Source organism: Enoplosus armatus, chromosome 16, assembly GCF_043641665.1.
Source record: "Enoplosus armatus isolate fEnoArm2 chromosome 16, fEnoArm2.hap1, whole genome shotgun sequence".
Taxonomy (NCBI): domain Eukaryota; kingdom Metazoa; phylum Chordata; class Actinopteri; order Centrarchiformes; family Enoplosidae; genus Enoplosus; species Enoplosus armatus.
The window spans coordinates 287,225-308,186 of NC_092195.1; the positions used below are offsets into that span (position 1 = coordinate 287,225).

General features: G+C 41.2%; 1 protein-coding gene across 1 annotated transcript in view; it reads left to right on the plus strand.

Moving 5' to 3' along the window:
- epb41a (erythrocyte membrane protein band 4.1a) overlaps window positions 1-19,128 on the plus strand; it is a 55,837-nt gene extending 36,709 nt beyond the window's left edge. The window contains exons 16-19 of the mRNA XM_070921815.1: window positions 13,502-13,630; window positions 14,647-14,748; window positions 18,616-18,696; window positions 19,030-19,128. Coding sequence (XP_070777916.1) covers window positions 13,502-13,630; window positions 14,647-14,748; window positions 18,616-18,696; window positions 19,030-19,128 — 411 coding nt within the window. The remainder of the gene's footprint in view (window positions 1-13,501; window positions 13,631-14,646; window positions 14,749-18,615; window positions 18,697-19,029) is intronic.
- Window positions 19,129-20,962: the final 1,834 nt, after the last annotated feature.

Below are 20,962 nucleotides of genomic sequence, written 5' to 3' on the forward strand. Positions count from 1 at the left end.
AACATGTAATGGAACAAATATTGATTCTGACTTCATTAACGGTTGAAGCCCTAATGCATGCTTGGGCCAACCATGTAGACCTAACCCTTGTGTGATGTTGGATGAGAATACAACAATGTCAGAAGGGGATAAAGCTATAGATCAAAGTAGTCATGATTTTTGTAGTCTTCCAGAAGATAAGAACAATGGACGTGAGCAATATTTGGTTTGCTGACTGTCTCTGACTCTGACTCTGACAGCTTAGGCAATTGCTGAGCTATCTCAATCTGTGAAGGTTACAGCACAACAGAAACAAAACAATTGCAATTTTGACATCATTAAGTGAGTTTTGAAAGGAGTTGAGGAGACATGAGAATTCCCTAAACCTCAAAAGAAACGATCAACTCAAAATATAACAATCATCACAAGTGGAGATAGCCTATTTGGTTTTCATTTAACAACAAGCAAGTAAAATGATAGCAAGTAAAACCATAACATTTAATACTTGTAAATATGTTGGGCAGCCCAGTACTGTCCTGATGTGCTCATGTACCTTCAACTGTTGCACTTCTAATGGCATGGTGTACTTGTTTACATGACATCATCACTGGTTATCAAAAAAGCTGTTGATTGCATGACTGTTGAGGGTATTCTTTGTTTGACTAGCTGCAATATGCAACTTTTCTTTTTGGCACAGGCTTAGCTTGTTAAAATCCTGCCCAAAAAGTGTTGTGTCATCTTGGAGTCACAGCAGCATTTATATGAGAAAAAAATTTGGATTGTTCAGTTCATTTTAATGCAGTTACCGCTATCAGCAGATCACATTGCAGAAGCAACGTAAATTCGCATAGATCTCAACTTGGTGATCTTTGGCATGCAAATTTGTGCTGTTGAGCATACAGTCTTGGCAGCGCTGACCTTCAAGGGAACAGAGACACACAGAGTCGATAAAGGAAGAACCCATTATATTAGCTGTCTCACCCCATCCATTTTTGATTACCCCTGGTCAGAGTATTAACTTGTCCACAACAGAGATGTTCGGACCAAACATAACATTTGTTGCCACTGTGGGTTCACCCAGCTTGAACACAGACACGTCAGACCACTTAAGCAATATTCTCTTTTATTCAACTAACTGCTCACACACATGTTCAACATAGATATATAGCTAAGTTACTTCACCATGTGCCTTGCCTGTCTTCCCTGGCCCACGTAGTCAAACTGCTCCAACAACAAACAGTAAATAAGATCCAACAGCCAGCGTGGCTGTGTGCACCTGCTGGGACAGAACAGAACAGCCCCCCATTCAAAGCATTAGTCTCCCCACAGAGGGCTCATATCACCATCTCAAGCGCCAGCTAGCACTGCTCCATCTACTGGACCGGATCTGAGGCACCTTTTCAGTTGAGGTCGGTGAGGGGGCTGGTCAGGTCTGCAAAGTTGGGAATGAACCGCCGGTAGTAGCCTGCCAGCCCCAAAGAGCTGCATCACCTCCTTTTTGGTCTTGGGCCTCGCTGCAGTCTGATCTACCTGAGGACGCACCTGCCTGCTGCCCAAGTGGTATCCCAGATACTGTACCTCCGTTTGTCCAACTGCACCCTTCTCCAGGTTGGTGGTAAGCCTGGCCTGCCTCAGTGACTCGCGCACCACGGCCACCCACTGCACATGCTCCATCCAGCCGTTACTGTGGATGCTAACATCATCCAAGTAGGCAGCAGCATATGCATTGTGGAGGACGCAACACATTTTCCATGAGGCACTGGAAGACAGTGACAGGGACACTGAACAACCTGAGTGGAAGTGTAACACATTGGTAAAACCTGTACGGAGTGGAGAAGGCCGTTTGGAGACAAGGGAACCTGCCAATAGCCCTTGGTGAAATCCAACATCATGAAATCCAACATCGTGAAACAACGAGCAATGCCTAACCGATCCAGGAGCTTGTCAACCCAGGGCATCAGGTAGGCATCAAACCATGAAATGTCATTCACCTTGCAACAGTCCACACAGAATTGAATAGACCCATCATTTTTTACCACAAGAAGGATGGGGCTACACAAGACACTGTTGGACTATCTATTACCAGCTCCATCTCCAGTAAGGCTTCCAGTGTCACTTTTATTCTGTGTTTAGGTAACTGAAGATGGCACCGTGGATGGCTGCCTCGATCTGTTGGAGCACATTGTTTTGCCTTGTTTTGTTTGTAAATAGCGTTTCTTGTTTTGGTTCACAGAGCTCTTTCACCAGAGAAGAGCCTTCCCCAAATTTTTTGCACCTTTAACTGTTTTATGGGACATTCTGGTCAAAGGTGCTCTCACCTTTGCAGCTCTACGTCGACGTAGAGGGAAACGTGCCGGTGCACTCGTGCGTCTTCGCCATCGAGGACAACGCACACCGCTACCCGGAATATTTCTCTCTAACGTGCGCTCACTGGGGAATAAGATGGACGAACTCCAGCTGCTGATGAGGAGAAACAAGGACTTTTATTCATCTGCTGTTTTGTGCTTCACGGAGACATCGCTGGGGGAAAGAACTCCCGACGTGACGCTGCAGCTGGACGGATTCCAGCTACTCCGAGCGGACCGCAACGCACACCTCTCCGGCAAAACAAAGGGTGGAGGTATCTGTTTCTACATCAACAGCAGCTGGTGTAACGACGTGACAGTGATCCGACGGCATTGCTCTCCTTCCCTGGAAACCTTTTTCATAAACTGTAAACCATACTACTCCCCCAGAGAGTTCGCTTCATTCGTTCTGGTCGGTGTTTACATTCCACCGGAGGCCAACGTGCAGGACGCACAGTGCGCACTCGCCAACCAGATACTGGAAACGGAGCGGACCAACCCAGACTCCTTAGTTGTTGTCCTCGGTGACTTTAACAAAGGTAACCTCAGACATGAACTCCCCAAATACAAACAGTTTATTAAATGCCCCACCAGGGAGGGGAACACTCTGGATCACTGTTACACCACAGTCAGTAACGCTTTTCACGGCAGTGAAGTTATGACAAACCCTGGTTCACAGCAAGACTGCGACAGCTGAGGTTGGAAAAGGAAGAGGCGTTTAAGAGTGGCAACAGAGCGGAGTTTAAGGAAGCCAAGTACAAGTTTGGCAAGGCTGTGAGGGAAGCTAAACGACAGTACTCAGAGAGACTACAAAACCAACAACTCTGCTTCTGTGTGGAGGGGGCTCAGGCAGATCACCAACTACAAGCCAAGAGCCCCCAACTCTGCTAACGACCGATGCCTCACCAACAGCCTCAACAACTTCTACTGTCGCTTTGAAAGACAATGGGACAGTCCTGACACCACCCCCCACACCATCACCCACCAGCTCCAGCCTAACAGCCCCAACCCCCTCATCACACCTGGGGCTGAACTCTCACACCTTTTACCACCACAGCTGCCCCCCACAGTGCAGGAAGAGCGCAGCCCCACCCGCCCCCATCACCCTGTGTGACTCTCCAGTGGACACTGTGGAACATCAGCTCCCTCATCAAGAAAGCCCAACAGAGGATGTACTTCCTGAGGCAGCTGAGGAAGTTTAACCTGCCACAAACAATGCTGGTTCACTTCTACACTGCCATCATACAGTCCATCCTCACCTCCTCCATCACTGTCTGGTACGCTGCTGCCTCCACCAAGGACAGACGCAGACTGCAGCGTATCATCCGCTCTGCAGAGAGGGTGATTGGCTGCAACCTCCCATCTCTTCAGGACCTGTACTCCTCCAGGACCCTGAGGAGAGCAGGGAAGATCGCTGCCGACCCCTCCCACCCCAGACACCATCTGTTCGACCCCCTCCCCTACGGCAGGAGGCTGCGGTCCATCAGGACCAAAACCTCCCGCCACAAAAACAGTTTCTTCCCCTCTGCAGTCAACCTGACGAACTTACATTGACCCCCCCCCCCCCCCCCCCCCCCCCCAACACAAACACAAGTTATACGTTATATTAACGTACATCACCCCTTTCCCCCCTGCATTACATTAACGCACGCACCACCTACCGGACACTTTATCTGGACACTTCACTTTATTTTGGTCGCTGCACTGTTTGTTATTTATCTTATCTTATCTTATTTTTATTTTTATTCTTATTTTACCTTTTATATTCTACCTATTTGTTGTCAAAACAATAGCACCTTCAGACCACGGCAAATTCCCTGTAATGTATGTTACTTGGCAATAAACAGTTTCTGATTCTGATTCTGATTCTGATAGGGCTGTGAGGGAGTAATACACACACTTCTCCTGGTACAAATTGTCTCAACCTAGTTCCTCTGTTGTACAGGCGCTGTTGACGCTGCTGGACCCTGAGCAAATTCTTCCTTGATAATTGCCCCAGTGTGTGGAGTTTTCCTCTCAGGTCCATGATGTACTGAACTTTGTTTTTACTCGACAAGGCCGTCGGTCTGAGGGCGGTGTACACTAGTCCGAATTGACTTGATGCCCAATAATCAGTACAGTTGCCGCAGTGTGCGTGACATAAATGAGGTGCCCTGGTCAGTTAGGATCTCTTTCGGGATCCCCACTCTGGAGATGACCTTAGATAGTGCCTGCGCAACCCTCTTTGCAGAGATGGTGCACAGAGGCACTGCCTCGGATATCACGTTGCGTAATCCATCATCAGCATGTGTCCATACACTCAAATGGAACCTCAATGAGTGCAATGGGAGCAAAGGTGCTCTCGGGATGGCTGGTTGGTTAATCAACTAGTATTCAAGGCAAGACGCACACCAGTGGAGTACATCTTCCCGAATGCCAGGCCAATAGAATCTGCCATTATTCGGTCTATATCATACCCAGTGTACCCTGCAATTGGGTTATAATGAGCCGCCTGGAAAACCATTTTTAGCGGCTTTTCGGGTAATTTCTTCCTCCTGTTTGAGTGTCACAACTCACTCTGTACAACCTGTGTGGATACGTCTGCACTGCGTCAGCGCGTACCAAATTACCATCAATTTTTATCACTTGGTCAAAGGCAAAGCGTACAGTATCATCACGAGACTGCTCGAGTGGAAATCTTTCATGGAGTGCACCACGGGAACCTATGGAGCAGCGAGTTCCTTCACCGTGTGCCTCGCCCAGCTTCCCTGGCACACATAGTCCAGCTCTTCCAACAACAAACAGTAAATGAAATCCAACAGCTGGCGTGGCAGTCAACCCAAGATCCAGCATGCTACTGCATTAAAAGGGAGAGTGTGATTAGTCACCGAGCACCAGCTGTGTCACCTTCCCTGCAGCTGAATGCCAACCATGCCCACCTCCACAGGCCGCTGGACTGTTTGTGCAGTCTGTGTTTATTCATCCCAAACAGCCAATGTACAGGTATACAGGTCTAACACCTGTGGCTAGTGCCTCCTCAGAAGGCTAATAAGGCTTGTATAATTTCCCCCCGGGGATCAATAAAGTATTTCTGATTCTGATTCTGATAATAGCAGAACTCTCCAGGAACTCCAGTGCTCTGTTTCCAGTCTCTCTTCTTTTCCCTTTTGTCTCTGTATGTTTATGAAGTATATTCTTAAAGACCCAGGATAAGTGAATTGTGTCCACTTAGCTCTTTCAATTTACTTTGAATGCAGTCTCACTGTATTAAAAAAATTCACTTCATGTTCTGTCTGAACACACCTTACATATTTACATACAGTCCCTTAGTGACCAGTGCAAACAGTGTAACTGTAGAAATCTCCCAAAATGCTAATTACCTATGTTGACCGAAAAGACTTACTCTTGGAGTTGGATCTTCGTCTAAAAAGCCCGAACCATAGAAGATGCTCCAGGCCACACAGCGTGACAGGAGTGGCCCTTTGCTTTTGGCTTTGATGCTAGTGCTAGGAAAAAATGAACAATTATTTTCAGCCAATTCTTTTGCTAGTTTGATTCTTACTGGGTTTACACTAGTACATACTACCTTCAGGAAATAGCCATATGCTCGTACTCTAAACTCTGACGCTGACAAAGGCTGTTGCCTTTTCCCGTCCACTTGGATTTTATGTTACCAAACTAACTGCCAGTCATCAGAATTTAAGCATTACCGCCTTAGACAGTGTTACAAACTCAATCGAGTACTGTTTGACAGTGAAGTGGTAACTAACTGGTACATGTTTTCCCCTTACCATAGCTAAGGGGAAGTATACATGTTGAAGTATGCTGATACCGATCAGTACTACAAACCTGTACATTTGACTCAGCTGGACCTGTCTCAACTCTACTGCTGGCGATACAGCTCTGATAGCACACTTGCTGCCCTTGACCCGCTACCTTTATGCGGAGGAATACTGAAGACACCGCTTCGGAGCGTATTCATTCATGTACCTGAGTGAGACAGTAGATTCAGCTTGTCAGCCTGTGTATACTATTCCTGCTTCCTGTGTACTTTGGTGGGATTTGCTGCTGTAGTTTGGTTGATAGACTACTTTTAGTGCTTGTTAATACTGATAATTGTTAAGCATAGTGATTGAAGTACATGCCTCCAAAGTAATTTCTTATTTCTGCTACTGTCTTGATTCAACATACATAGTCTGTAGATGTTAATTTATTTACTGTAAAAAATGATATATTTTATTATATATATTATACACATAGCACACAATTATCAGTAATACTTCTTGATTTTGTGTGTTATCATCTTTAGCCTGCAGCTTACTATTTTTGGATGATAATGAAGCATAAATTGCTTTACTTCCACTTCATACATCCTGTTAGTGTACACTCTTGTGGCCTGACAACTCTAAAAGCTATGTTTAACTAACTTCAGGTATACTGAGGCAACACAACTCTTCCTGGCACTATTTAATGCATGAAAATATGAATATGATGTGAAACTCTACTCTACCAATGTGTTGGTTCTGTTTTGAACAGGTTTTTTTCTTTACAGTCGTCAGAAAGGGCAGGTGTGGCATACTAGTCTACATTACTAAAGGTTTTTTGTTGTTGTATGATAGTCCACCATAGAGATGGATAAATACTGTACATTTCAGATATTAGCTGAGAAAGGAACTATTTTAAAACTTGACAGCACTAGAGTGATTGGTTAACAGCACCCATAAGATCTGATTGGTTAAAAGTGAATTTGCGATACATAAAAGACACAGCTGACAGAGTTGCCAGTTTTTGCCAGGTGGTTCTCTTTTCTTACATCTTCCTTTATTGTTGTTGTTCCTGTAGCTGCCCAGCTCATGGCCAGGTCCATATGGTACACCAGCAGTGACTGAAAATGTATGGTCTGTTCTATTTACAGATATACCGAACCAAGCACACATGGAGTTCTATTATCTGCAATTAAATTTTACTATATGAAACTATAATGTGACATTTTTTAGTATTCAGTGCCAATGTTTTTAAAATTATTTCTTTCAACAGTATGGGCATGTGGCAACCAAGGTATGGTTAAGGTTAGGGAACTAAAATGCCTGGTAAAGATTAGGGAAAGGCCATGGTTATTTAAAAAAAAAAAAAAAAAGCTAATTTTAACTAATGGATCACAACAGGACACAAACTCCAGCCTCTAGCAAGAAAGTTGGATGCGCTACATACACACGCGAGCTCTACTTTCACCCTTATGATTACAACATAAAAGGGCACACTACTTCCTGCATTGGTTCTTAAGGCTGGCACTAGACATACATTGTGGGCTGCTGATTTATCCAATGTGATCGCAATTTTTTTTCACAATCCAGCATCAAGCAGGAGTTTGTACAGTGCAGTGAATCAAGCTACAGTGTGATTCACTCTACAACTGCCTGTAATCTAAAGTAGCCATTGACATAAGTTCATCCCTATTTTTCTTCATGATTAGCATTAAAATGCTCAAATGTCAGATATATTCTGAGTCTACAGTCAATATAGTCCATGTAACATCCAACTACATTTTTTTGTACCTCTTTTTGGGCCAGTAAGTCTTTCAACTAGGGTTGGATATGAAACCTCAATTTGATACAGACCTAAATGTGTCTGTAGCAACCAAGTAGCAAAAATTGTCAAATACTGAAAGTTAGCAACAGATGGTCAAATTCGTAATGTTGTTGATTATTCTCTGATCAGATATTTCTTGATTTAAATCACAATTTTTCCAGTCGCTTGCGTTTAACATTTAACATTTGAGAACTTTGTCGGTTAAAAAAAAAAATTGTAGAAAAACATGTTCATATTTCATATAAGTATCAAAAAAAAGTATTGTTTTGGTATCTGTACCAAAACTCAATTATTGTACCGGCACTGGTCATGAATTACGATACCCAGTCCTGCTTACAATAAAGGCTTTCTTGGCTATGTCTTCACAGACTCCCCTTAACTGTTGATTCAGGCATTTACTAGTTTGGCTAACAGCAATTCTGGTGTCTCATGACAGATGCTGCAGGGTACTGCAGTTCTCTTTCTGCTGATAGTCGCTATAATTCGATTGTTATTCAGTGTGAAAAGTTGCATATTTATCTTTAAATATGGTCTATGTATGTGTCCATACACCAGCCCCTAAAGAGTGCAGGTAGAAAGATTGAAATCTTCAGTCAATCTGATTAAGTACAGGGTACATTTTCTGTAGTTTTGTGGTCCATTTGACAATGCTGGAAGTACAGTATGTTGATGCACTCAGTATGGTACACTAAGATGCGCAGTGTCATCTTAATGGGCCATGTCATATTTAATACTATCTCCCCTTTACACCTGATCATTTTACTGCTGTGTGACTTCCACAATTTCAAGGCTCAGAATCATACATTTCTTTTGTTTCCTGAGAATGTTTAGAGGTTTTGTTTTGAAATATATATTATTGTACGTTAAGTAAGTTTGAATTCACTGACATTACACATTGTTTGAATTAGTTGGCTTTACTTTATTCATCACTAAACCATCTTCAAAGAAATCATTACCATATATCATGGATTCTTCAGCATAATTCCAAACCTTTATGAATGTTGTTTCCACATTGTAGATGATACTACAGAGCCTTTACAATGATGACAGGAAATGTTGACCATTTGCTCATGTTAACTAGTTACCAAATATGATTGGGTGTACATGAATTCTGTGAAAGTATAATGTTAACCTTTTGAAATGTTGCTGGGACTGACATAATACAAGCTGTAATGTGTCTTTACTACTTTTACAACACTGCTATTTAACTAAATCTATCCATAAAAGTCTGTGCATGCTCAGTAAATGTACTCAGCCTATTGGTGGGTGTGTGCAGATCTGTATGACCTTCTGATGATTCAGTATCATTGCATTTCTGGATAATTCTGAATCTGTAAGCTTGTGATTTTCACTGTGATACTATAGGAACATTTAAGTTATTCTCCATTGTCTACTGATGGACTTCCTCTTATTCAGCCAATGTATTTCTCCTCTTCTCCTCTTTCTTGGTAAATTGTGACTTTTCCGGTATTCATTTAAAGCCACAGTAAGGTGTGTTAAAGGTTCTATAAAAATAATCAATGCATCAAATCTGACATGTATACGTTTGAATATGTATAATACAATTATACAAAGAATGGCAATTGATTCATAAGTTCTTTCTTGCCTTGCATGTCTTCGATGATGGTTCTTTAAGAGTCTGCAGGGTATGCACATTACATCACGCTGTGTGGAAGTCACCAATGTCACTCCCCATGTGGCGTACATCTGATCCAACCTCTACCATAGGAATTTCACCTATTGCTGTAAATTGTATCCATGTTGTTTCTTTACCTACATTTTATTATCTTTATTTCCTGGTTCAGATGTGTGTGTGTTGTAAGTCCCTTTGGGTTATTGATAATCCATCAGTGTTCAGCCCAAACAGACTTTTCATTAAGTTTCTTGTTGGGTTGAATTTGGTGAAGCTGCTCTATAGTGTTGTCAGTTGTGGTTGCTGGGGGCTCATCCTGGTCTTATATACAGTCTATGGCTACAAGATTTCTCTGTTACCTTTATACTGTGTGCCATGTTTCTATATCGCCATAGGAAAACACACGAGGCTTTGCTCTTTCCACAGCCATCATTGATTTTATTTGCTAATCTACTTAAAAAGCCATCTGTGAGAAAAATCAATAATTTTGTCATAATTTGATTATTTCTGTAACTTTAAAATCTTTGCACAGTTCATCGCATGTATTCCTACATGTAGACATGAAGCCTAAGAAGGAAGGAAAGAAATGGTTAGAAACATGACTAATGTTTAATAGAGTAAGTTTAGGTAACTAATATTGTAGACATTGTTGGCCAGTAAAATTAGCTTCTGCATTGTTTTCCTCTGTGTAGTTTGTGGAATTAGGAGTTCAAATATCCAGGGGTCTTGTTCCGAAATGAGGTAATAGAGTAAGTTTAGCTAACTAATATTGTAGACATTGTTGGCCAGTAAAATTAGCTTCTGCATTGTTTTAACCTCTGTGTGGTTTGTGGAATTAGGAGTTCAAATATCCAGGGGTCTTGTTCCAAAGTGAGGTAAGATGGAGCGTGAGATTGACAGGCACATTGGGGCAGCAGTAATGCAGACGGCTGTGGTGAAAAGAGGGAGCTGTGCCTGAAGGTGCAGCTCTCAGTTTACTGGTCCACCCCTCACCTGTGGTCATTAGCCTTGTGTAAAGAACGAAAGAATGAGATCATTAATATAAGCGGCCAAAATACGTTTCCTTTGCAGCGCGGTGGGGTTCACCCTAGAGACAGGATGAGGAGCTCAGACATCTAGAAGTACTTAGAATGCCTGCTTCTTCATGTTGAAAGGAGCTAGTAGACGTGGTTCGGGCATATCATCCAGATGCCTCCTTGACAACTCTTTAGATCTTTTCTGGGTACGTCCAACTGGGAGGAGACCCTGCGGCAGACCCAGAACACACCAGGAGAATTGCATATCTCAATTGGCCTGGGATTGCCTCATGATCCTCCATGAAGAGCTGCAGAACGTGACATGGTGACAAAGCAAGCCACAGTGGCAAGTTAAAAAAAAAATTCAGCCATCATTTCCACTGTCGTGAAAATGTTTTTATTGACTGCCATTGTGCTTACATTGGAAACATTAGTCGAAAAAGTAGAAAATACGGTTCAGTCCCCCTACCAATCCCAACAATTTTCCCACAGTCCCTCTTGAAATGGTATTGATTGGTTCCTTATGGAGAGTAAGGAACCAACTAAAGAGAGATGGGTAGCAGAAATGCACAATTGTTTCAGTAAGGAAGTGGTGAAAGGCAGAAATGCATTTGTATATTGATATGTGATACATATCATTTCCAAAAGCACCAATTGTTTGTAACTGCTAGTCCCAAACTAGCAATATTTTGTAGTGCATTAAACTACCTGTCCACTCTGTTTATAGATTTGCCTTTCAGTAATGTTCAGTATGTTGGACAGGGTATTTGCAAGCATGGTGCTCAAGGAACTGTATTTACCATGTTGAAAGCCAATTTATGTGCAATAGGACCATTAATCCATATTTAAAAATGAAAGGTAGCTGGTGTAACTTAATTTCCATTTCAGGTTATTTCTGTTTATTTTCTGCATTTTCTCCCTACATCCCAATTCTTTCATTCTGCTGGCTGCCACCTCCCTGAATGCTGGTGCCATTGAGCATACTCACACTGAGCTGATTGGTTGTGGCTTGTTATTCAATGTCTGTTAATAGCTTCTGCAAATATGTTTGTTGCTCCAACTTGCTTCTATGGTTTTGCAGCTCACTTGTGTGCTGATGTTTTTTAGGGTTTTGCTACTGAGTTTCAGTGGTCAACTTGCTGTACAGTTGCTCAGGCTGAATATTTACTTTACATGGCTGTCAGTCATGTTCATTGCATTAGTTCTATTCAACTATAGATGGCTGGTCAAACTACACTTTGTTCACCACAAACGTACAAGTGCAATTTCCTTGTTGATTAACGTCAGCACCCTGCATGCTTATTGAAGGCAGCACTCTTATGACACTCAAACAAAGTAGGCATAGACAAATGAAACATGCTTGTTCTGTCCTGTTAGTAAGGCATATTTAGCAGTGTTTAAGATTTACCTTGTCTTTTTTAATTTAAGAACACAGCACACTGGCAGACTCAAATGAGAATGGCTTAAGAATGCTTCACACAAGTTTGTTATGTTAGATTTGTGTCTCGATTCACAAGCTGCATGTTTTGAAGATGTATCCTTCGGAGGACTGAAGGCTAGATGGCTGAAGCTGCTTTCCCACCCCCCCAAAAGACAATAAATAGGATTCCAGTTTCCACTCCTAGCCTCCCAGAGACTAAAACTAATGACTTCAGGCAATGTAAGATTGACAATGTTAAATAGCGAGTTAAAGCACAATTATTTTTTTAATACCAGGCATGGACCCATGCCATAGTTTTATGTGGCACAGCTTTGTTGATAAATCAGGATGTATTAATTCTTGACATGCAGTTTTAGAGTAGAATATTTGCCATGCATGAAGGTGCTGTCAGTATCTTTCACATTTCACACATCTAAGCACCCTCATACCCTCTCATCCTCATCTTGAATAAAAAGGCTTAACTGGCATTCAAGTGATCCCCTCCAGACATGTTTTAAGTCACAAAAATAGTGTCCAATATGTTTTTTCCACAAAAACGAATCTAATTAAAAGTTATATTTAAAAATAAATAAATAAATAACTACTCCGTCTCCATCCTTGAAAAATCCAGAATCTATGAACATGCAAATACTGTTCATTTCAAAAAAGTTTAACTGCTGGACACAAGATATCTCTTTCACTAAAAAGTCTATTCTCATTGTTAGCACACTGGAGGCTTCAAGTCTCTATATCACACTTGTGTAAGTTGCTATTAAACTAGTTATGTCACAAAACCATCTCATATGTACATGCCTTGAATTCAGATTTAAGGTGAGCACAGAAACTCTTTCATCAGCAGATAAATGTGAAAACAGCCTTCTAGTGTCAAACTCTGCACATACTGTACATCATTCTACACAGTGAAGCTCAATATCCAAATAAAGTAACAAGAACACATTTTTACAGGGAGAGGAATTGAAATGATAGTTGCATAGTTTAGGGACACATCCGGCAAGATAACTTGGCTGGGTCTGCCATTTTGGGAAACTATAAAAAAAAACTGATTTCTTCCTCTTGAGGGCTTTCTGTGCTCACCTTAAATCTGAGTTGCTATCTAGTGCCAAGCTCCATATTGAAGGACAAGTACTGCACCATAAGCAATGGCTAATTTATTGTTTTTTGTGAATGACTTCTCAAATTAAACTTCACAGGTAATGAAAAAAAAGGAAGTAAAATTGCATCCTTGACTTGCGCTTACATTACGGATCACAGAACAAATGCAAAACTACAGTAGTTACCTCAGCAGTCAGTATTAATGCATTTGCATTCAGTGTTTTCTGTCCACCAGCATGGTGGCAATTAGAGGCTGTGACGTCAACTGCTGGACCTCAATCCAGCCTTAAACGTTAAAGGCTGCAATGTGCCAATGTGTTTCAATTTCTTGCTGCTGAGTGGTATGATAATGATATGTGACAGTTGTTTTGTCTCGATAGAGCCCTCAAAGAGTTTGTTGCTGACTGTTGCTATCTGATTCCTCCAGTCTCCTGTGCTAAAGACCCAGACAATCACCATCTCAGACATCACCAACTCCCTGAGAGGAAGTGTGACCTACAAGGACATCCCCTTAGTTCACACTGAGACCAAGACCATCACATACGAGTCCGCACAGGTGAGGGGAATTCTGGCAATTGCACACAAAAAAATAACATTTCACAAAGGCCTTGTCTGCAGGCCTTGATTAAATACCATTATAAGTCTAAATTGTCTCACATTGTATGCAATGCAGAGTAACTTTAAAGCTGTGTTAGTACAGATGTTAACATATTTTCACTGTCCTAGCCTGAAATTTTGGCCCTCGTCTGATCTCTGCTAATTTGTTGAAGTAAGTCTAAGCTTTGGCCATTCACTAGGCGAGGACATTACCCACTTTTTCCCCATCCATGGCCCCTTTCAGTCAATATAAATTGTCATATATTATGTCCAAAGATTAACCCACGAGAGGCCCTGAGGCCCTAGTTGCCACATATTGAGCGGCCGTGGCACAGGAGGTAGAGCAGGTTGTTAGCTAATCACACATCAATTTGGCGGGTTCGATCCCCAGCTCCTCCTGTCCACATGTCAAAAGGTGCTTTCGGACTGGAGGAACTTTTTCGTAGTTGCAGGACCACCCCCCTTTTTATTGTGTTTGCACTGCAAGAAGTCGGAAGGATCGTTGTTTTTAGAACACCGTTTTGAGGGACTTTCTTAGCTCCTACTTCAGAGTATGTACTCTCCCAGCACAAGAGGAACCTTGAGTGATGTAAATGTATGTTGATTGGTCGAACACAAGCCAATGCAGCACCACCAACCACCTTCTTTAAAAACCTGTGAAACAGCTCATAACGGTAGCCTTAAAAAATGTATCAAAACATGGACAAAAGGACAGACAGTGCCATACCAACCGCCGACTGGCTTACGCCCGCCGACCAATTTGACTGGACACAATGTTTAAGGCACATTCTGGTTGGCAACTAAAAAGGTCTGAGGCTCAATACCCAGTTCTAGTTCCAAGTAGGATTAAGATGTCTTTAAAATGACACAAATTACAAATCACACATACAAATAATCGATTAGAGATAATTATGTGTGTTTAAATGGATTAATTTGAACTTCTTGTGTAACACTTAAAAGGTGTCTCTCCCACAGCCGGCGGACAGCCTGGCAGAGAGGGACTCAGGAGTGCTGCTGAGTGCCCAGACCATCACCTCAGAGACTATCAGCACCACCACCACCACCCAGATCACCAAGGTCTGCTCACTTCAACTAACAACCCCTGAGTCAGTCAACACAGATCAATACAGTAATTTACCACCATGCTGTGATGGATCCCTACTTTCAATCACTTGGGCCAGTGCAATTGACCCTTCATGACACACTAGTTAAGTAACTGCTTGAGAGTGACTGAGGAGACTATAAATGGCCTGCAACTACTTTTTATCAAAATTGGGAACACTGATTTTGTTTTGGTTATTATATTGGGTTTTTAACGTGGTTGTAGCCTCACAAGCCTGATGTGAATTGCTTATATTGCATGAAACATCTTTTTGTTTCTAGCACCAATAGAATGCCAAAGCCGTGCCCTATTTACCTGGCTTGCCACTGTTCCACTAGCCTCCATTACACAATGTGTTTTTCCTGTGGTTTTCTTTCATTGCTCTTTGAGAAAATTTGAACCATAATTCTGTGTATTTGTCCATATTTGCGAAATGGGTATCTGAAATTACAGGTAAAAAATAAACTCCAACCAACTCAGATCTTTTATTGTACACAATAATATACTTGAGATGTTTTTGTTTTTCCTTGATGTTTTTCTTGTTTTGTCTGATGCTTTTGTTGGTTTTCATACCTGAGAGAAACTACTTTTCATTCAGCTGTATTTATTTTTTTGTTGGAAAGATAAATACATTTGAACTTGAACCTGCAATTGGAGTACCTCATCAATTTAGCAAAGATTTAGGAACTATTATTTTGTAGGTAAGAGCAACAACTGCCAGGAGGAGACAACCATACTATTAAAACATTGTACATTGTGTAGTTGTTGGATAATAACAAATGTCTTTGTTAAAATTGCATGGTGCTGAAATGTAGCGTAGTAGATACACATTTGGTTTTCAATATGTACAGAAAAACCACAGGAACATGTTTCAGCTTTTCAGAAACATCAATGAAAGACACTCTGCGTAAAAAAGTTGGTCTGCAAATGTAGGGTTACGTAAACACAATACACTGTTGATAGATTAGAGGGCAATATGTACCATTTGCGATGTAAATGTTATCCATCATTCTCATTTTATTTATAATGTCACAGCACAGGTAGTACTGGTAAAATGGTGTGCCTCACCAGGGGGGAGCGGGAGAGTTGAAGGGGGATGTTGAGGGATAGATGTGAGGCAAAGATATTGTATGAGGTCAAAGGAACAGGTGCAAGTTGGTGTTCTGAAAGTTAGTAATTGTAGTTTGGCTTATTTGGTCTGGTTATCAACAGCAATTGCAGCAGTAGCACTGACACACTGCTCATGGAGGCAATTAAGGTACTTTAAAATCCCATTGGTGCAATTTGCATAAAAACATCTCTCATTCTTTTGACATCATTATCTTTGATGTAGCATTCAGCATGAATAAACTTCCATAAATCAGCTTAGAAACCATAATAAAAGCCGCTCCTTATAACCAGGGGTTGATTTGAGATTTGTGCCTGTAGGGGGGTCCAAACATTTGTACATTTTAAAATGACACACTTTGAGAGCAAAATTAAGAGGCTAGGTCTATGGAGAACATTGTGCTCTTGTAACCAATTATGTGCTCTAGTAAACAATTTAATCATAAACACATTGGTTTTATAGCACTGAAAAAACTTTAGTACACGCCCATCTGTTGTGTGGGCCTCACCTTGGTCTCACATGAGACTGAGACCAGACAATTGCTGCAAAGCTTTTCCTTCAGCTGTTTGAGGAAGCAGTGAAGCCCAGAGCTCAGAGGGCTGCGCCTATACTCATAGAATCTGGAGTTACAGTTCATAACTAACATTCTATATGGTATAGGATTCGCTCTCTAAGGCTATCACTAATGGGATAAAGACAAAGCAGGATATAGTCTATGCCTCTACTGGGTCCATCCGGTACCACAAACTCAAACACACACCCTCTTCACGAGATGGAACAATAAGGGTTCCATGCCCAGCCACTGTGCTATGCGTAATACTGCATTGAACCCCACATGCACCCCAGTGGGGATAAAGGCAAAATAAAGCCTGCTGCCGTGAGAAAGTGGAGCCGAAGATTACACACTGTCCAGCTAGGAGCAGTAGCATGTAGGGGAAAAAAGGCAGCTCTCCATGCGCCGACAAGCAGGAGGGAGATATTCGCAAGTTCTTACAGCATCTCATTTAGGTTGTTGTTCTCTACAGCTACAAAGAAAATGTGTTTTAGTAGTTAGAAGATGCAAAGTTAAGCTTCCCCTTATGACATAGAAGAGCGTAAGCTAATGTGCTGGGGCTCAGCCCCATACAGCCCTGGCCCAATTGAACCACTGCTTATAACTCCAGAATTTGCCTGAGAATCATCACATTTTGAAGTTATGGTTTACTATAGCATACCTTTAATGGTGCAAATTTGCCAAAATGTAAAGAAATATAGACTAAAAAAAGTGGGGCTCAAGTTGTAGCCCAGATATATACAAATAACTGATATCTGGGTCAAGACATTGGCCACTGTTTAGTAATCTTGGAACCCATTGCCTACTGTCTGACAGCGATTTGAATGCAGATCAATTTTTAAAAAGCTAATAAAGCTAATCTCTAGGGTTCCTATTGATTAAAAGTTAAATCGTATTCAGGCGATAGGTTCAGAGGTTGCATTTTGGCCAATACGTTCCTCCTCTTTTGCTCTCCACACGGACTGTTTACCTGCATGCAACCAAAGCCCGCTCAAACGTGATCAATATTACTTCTACTACAAATGGAAACTAGAACTCTTCCAATACCAAAATCTTGTCCCTTGCCTACAGATTCTGCAGTCATATGCAGATATCTCTTTAAAGAGATTACCCATAGCGTATCTCGATGAATCCATAGCAACATTATACTACCTGTTTACATCTCAAAAAGCATTACGGGGACTAACTTAGAGCATCTTTATCCATGCCCACAGTGTCAGACTTTGAGAACACCTGGTGTAGGAGATTTACCACTAAGCCTTACAGCTGTACCAGCTACTAAAAGGCCACAATATACACTGAATGCCTTGATTGCCATCAACAAGAAAGGGTGCAGGCCCTACCTGAACCCTGATGAGCATATTTGCGCTCCGCTGTGGCTCTACTTGTCCCCCATAGCATTGACTCACTTGAGTGGGTGGTTTCTTCTCGTGTTAAAAGCTGTGCACAGAGCTCGTGTTGGTTTCAGTTAATTTAGATTAACAGACGTAGACAGAAGTTTAACCAGAATGCTTAAGGGATAAAAGTTGTCATTCATTGTTCATTATGGTCTCAAGAAAAACGTTCCTCGCTGTCAGCAGATCATCACTCTTAGTCCCTTGTTGTTTGGATATGTGCACATTCTTCACCTTTACCAACCCTTCAACCTTTACACTGTTACCATTCAGCAGTTGTGATTTTGGTACTGACAATATTGATAAATATCCCAAAACATTACAAAGTTGGAGGATATCTGAGGCATAATTAACACCAGCCTGCTGATTTTGCCAGTGGAATCTGGTACAACCAGCAGAAACACACTGTGTATCTCAGCAATGAGTATGACATGCTGCAAGTCATTAGTAGTTATTTATTTTTTCATTTAAATGCATGTAAACGCTCAAATGCTTAAATAAGACATTGCTTTTCCAATACAGTTTTTGCATGTCTTGCATACATCCATGTTGCCTTGCATCATCTTCCAAACCTTTGCCTGGATCCACTGTATTTCTAACCCTCTATCAGGGAGGGACACCACACTCGTCTTACAGGGTGATCAGTGCACAAGTCTTCTGTGGCTTCCCTGTTAATGTGGATTCTGTTCTCATTAGAAATGCTCTCACGGGGATAATAAAGATGGGTTTTGGTTATGCATGTTTTTCGTAGCTTTGTATTTTAGCTTGTGTCATGTCTCTGTTGTAGACGGTGAAAGGAGGAATCTCTGAGACTCGCATTGAGAAGAGAATTGTCATCACCGGAGACACTGAAATTGATCATGACAAGGTGAGGAATGTAAATGATGGAAGATGAGAAGTATTTTTTTCATGCTTCACTGTTCACGTTAAATTATGTTATAATAATGTTGTTTCCTCAAAGCTCTGGAGTACGCAGGTGGTTTAATTGTGTGTTGGCTCATGTATTGCCACAGATTTCTGTTTGAAATGCATATGTACCTAATAGGTGAAGCTGGAATGATTTGTATGCTTAATTTGCCTCATAGAATAATTGTGTTCATATATCAAGTAAATCTCTTCCGCATGCAAGTCATTTTAATTAAAATCATTAATCGTGTTCTATTTAACAAGCCTGGATTGTTGTTCTTCCTTCACTCCTCAGGCTTTGGCTCAGGCCATTAAAGAGGCAAAAGAGCAGCACCCAGATATGTCTGTTACCAAAGTTGTTGTGCACCAGGAAACAGAGATCACCCCAGAGTAAGACAGACTGGTCCTTTGGAAGGTTAGTGTCCACCTACCTTCAACCACCCCTGACCATCCATTCTCTGGTCTGACTGAAACCATTGACACAACAACAAATCACTTGGTGTTCATGCAGAAGATCCTATTGCCTTACTATAAAAGGATAATGTGACAAGGCCGAAATTCCAGAATGAGGAGGAAAATAGCATTATTCAGAAAACTGGAAGTACAAAAAGCAATACAAAAAAAGTGAAATTCTAATTATGAATAATTTCATTAATCCTGGACAGGACTCCCTTGAAAAATATTTTTTATCTCAAAAAACACATTACTCTTTAACAAGAGTAATGAGTCAATTACTGAACTGAGTGGTATTGATGTTGTGTCTAATTTAAAGGAAATGAAAAAGTGCAACTTTTAACAGAAGATTAAATTGTTTCAAAAGACCAGGATAATCCAAAAGATCCTATTATTATATTATTACTATTAAAAAAAAAAATCTTAATAATTGTAATATCCTGGTTATACCATGTCCAAAAGGTTGGATCTGGTAAAAAGGGCACAAATAAATGGTTTCTTAAACACCAGTGCTAAAATAGTAAAGGTAATGGAGTCATGATTAATGAGTGGTGGAGACCTGTGAAAAGAAGCTCCAATTGGGCCCATAATGGAAATTCTTTCACTTTGACTTTAGTCCACAAACAAATTTGATTAGCGTTGTGTTAATGTCCAATAATGTTGAATATAACTGGTTAGTCTTAGGGAAGTTGAAGAATTGGTTTTCTAATATGTGGGAGATTTACCAAGGCTTTTGCGCCAAATTTGACGCCATCTGCCCCAAACACATGCTGCATTTATCAAGCAGACACACTAGGCTGGAGTCACAGTTTTTGTGTCATTATAGTGAGTATTTGCACTCATAGTGAGAAGGTTGATTATGCATTCAAATGGATTCACTAAGGTCATGTCATTTACAACCGTTATTTTTGCTGGGAAGGTTTCCCGTCTCTGAAGACCAGGCATAAACATAGTGCAAATGAGATTTAGCCCACACCAGCCATAAGGTTTTAAAGATATTTAAATGTGCGTTTGGCTGCTTCGTAATTAATAATAACACTGAAACTTATTGTGGAATGAAGACATTATCATTAATTTTCTGAGTGATCTCATAGAAATCCCACTGCTGAACGGTGCATGCGAGCTGTGTCGTGGAGATCAGTACCAGGCACAGTTCAGGAACTGAGCGTTATGAGCTGCTGTCAAAAAAAAAAAAGAAGAAAATCAGTTGACTCAGTGGCTACACACATTACATTGTTCTAAATTAACCCATAATGTGCCCCTGAAGTAATGATAGAAGTCACCACTGTAATTACACCAGCAAAACAATTACTGGCTACAAAGACACTAAATAGAATGATGTAAACATGATGATAGTCATGACAAAATAACATTACATAGGTCTGTATTGTGACTTAATTGAGACTTAGTCACTGCTTAATATTCAGCTATATTATACAAGCACCATGCAAATTAAAATGTGTATGCACTGTGAAAGTGTATGGATGTGGGGTGTATGGCTATGTATTGCTCAAGTATGTTTCAACATGAAACAAGGTGCCTCAGCTGCATGAGGTATGTTAAATACTAGCGCAATGTGGCTTTAATTGTGGCCTTGTTTATGTGATGTTAAAGGGTCCAGGCTGGGAATCTGGGGCTGTTTCGCCAACTGACAGGCTGGTATGTAAACACAGCAGACCCACCTCCCAGACTCAAGGCTTTTGAAACCCTCAGTGCTGTCTGTCAGTGCAGGAAGGCAAAGAGATGAGCATAGCCAACACAAAGCTGCCAAAGTA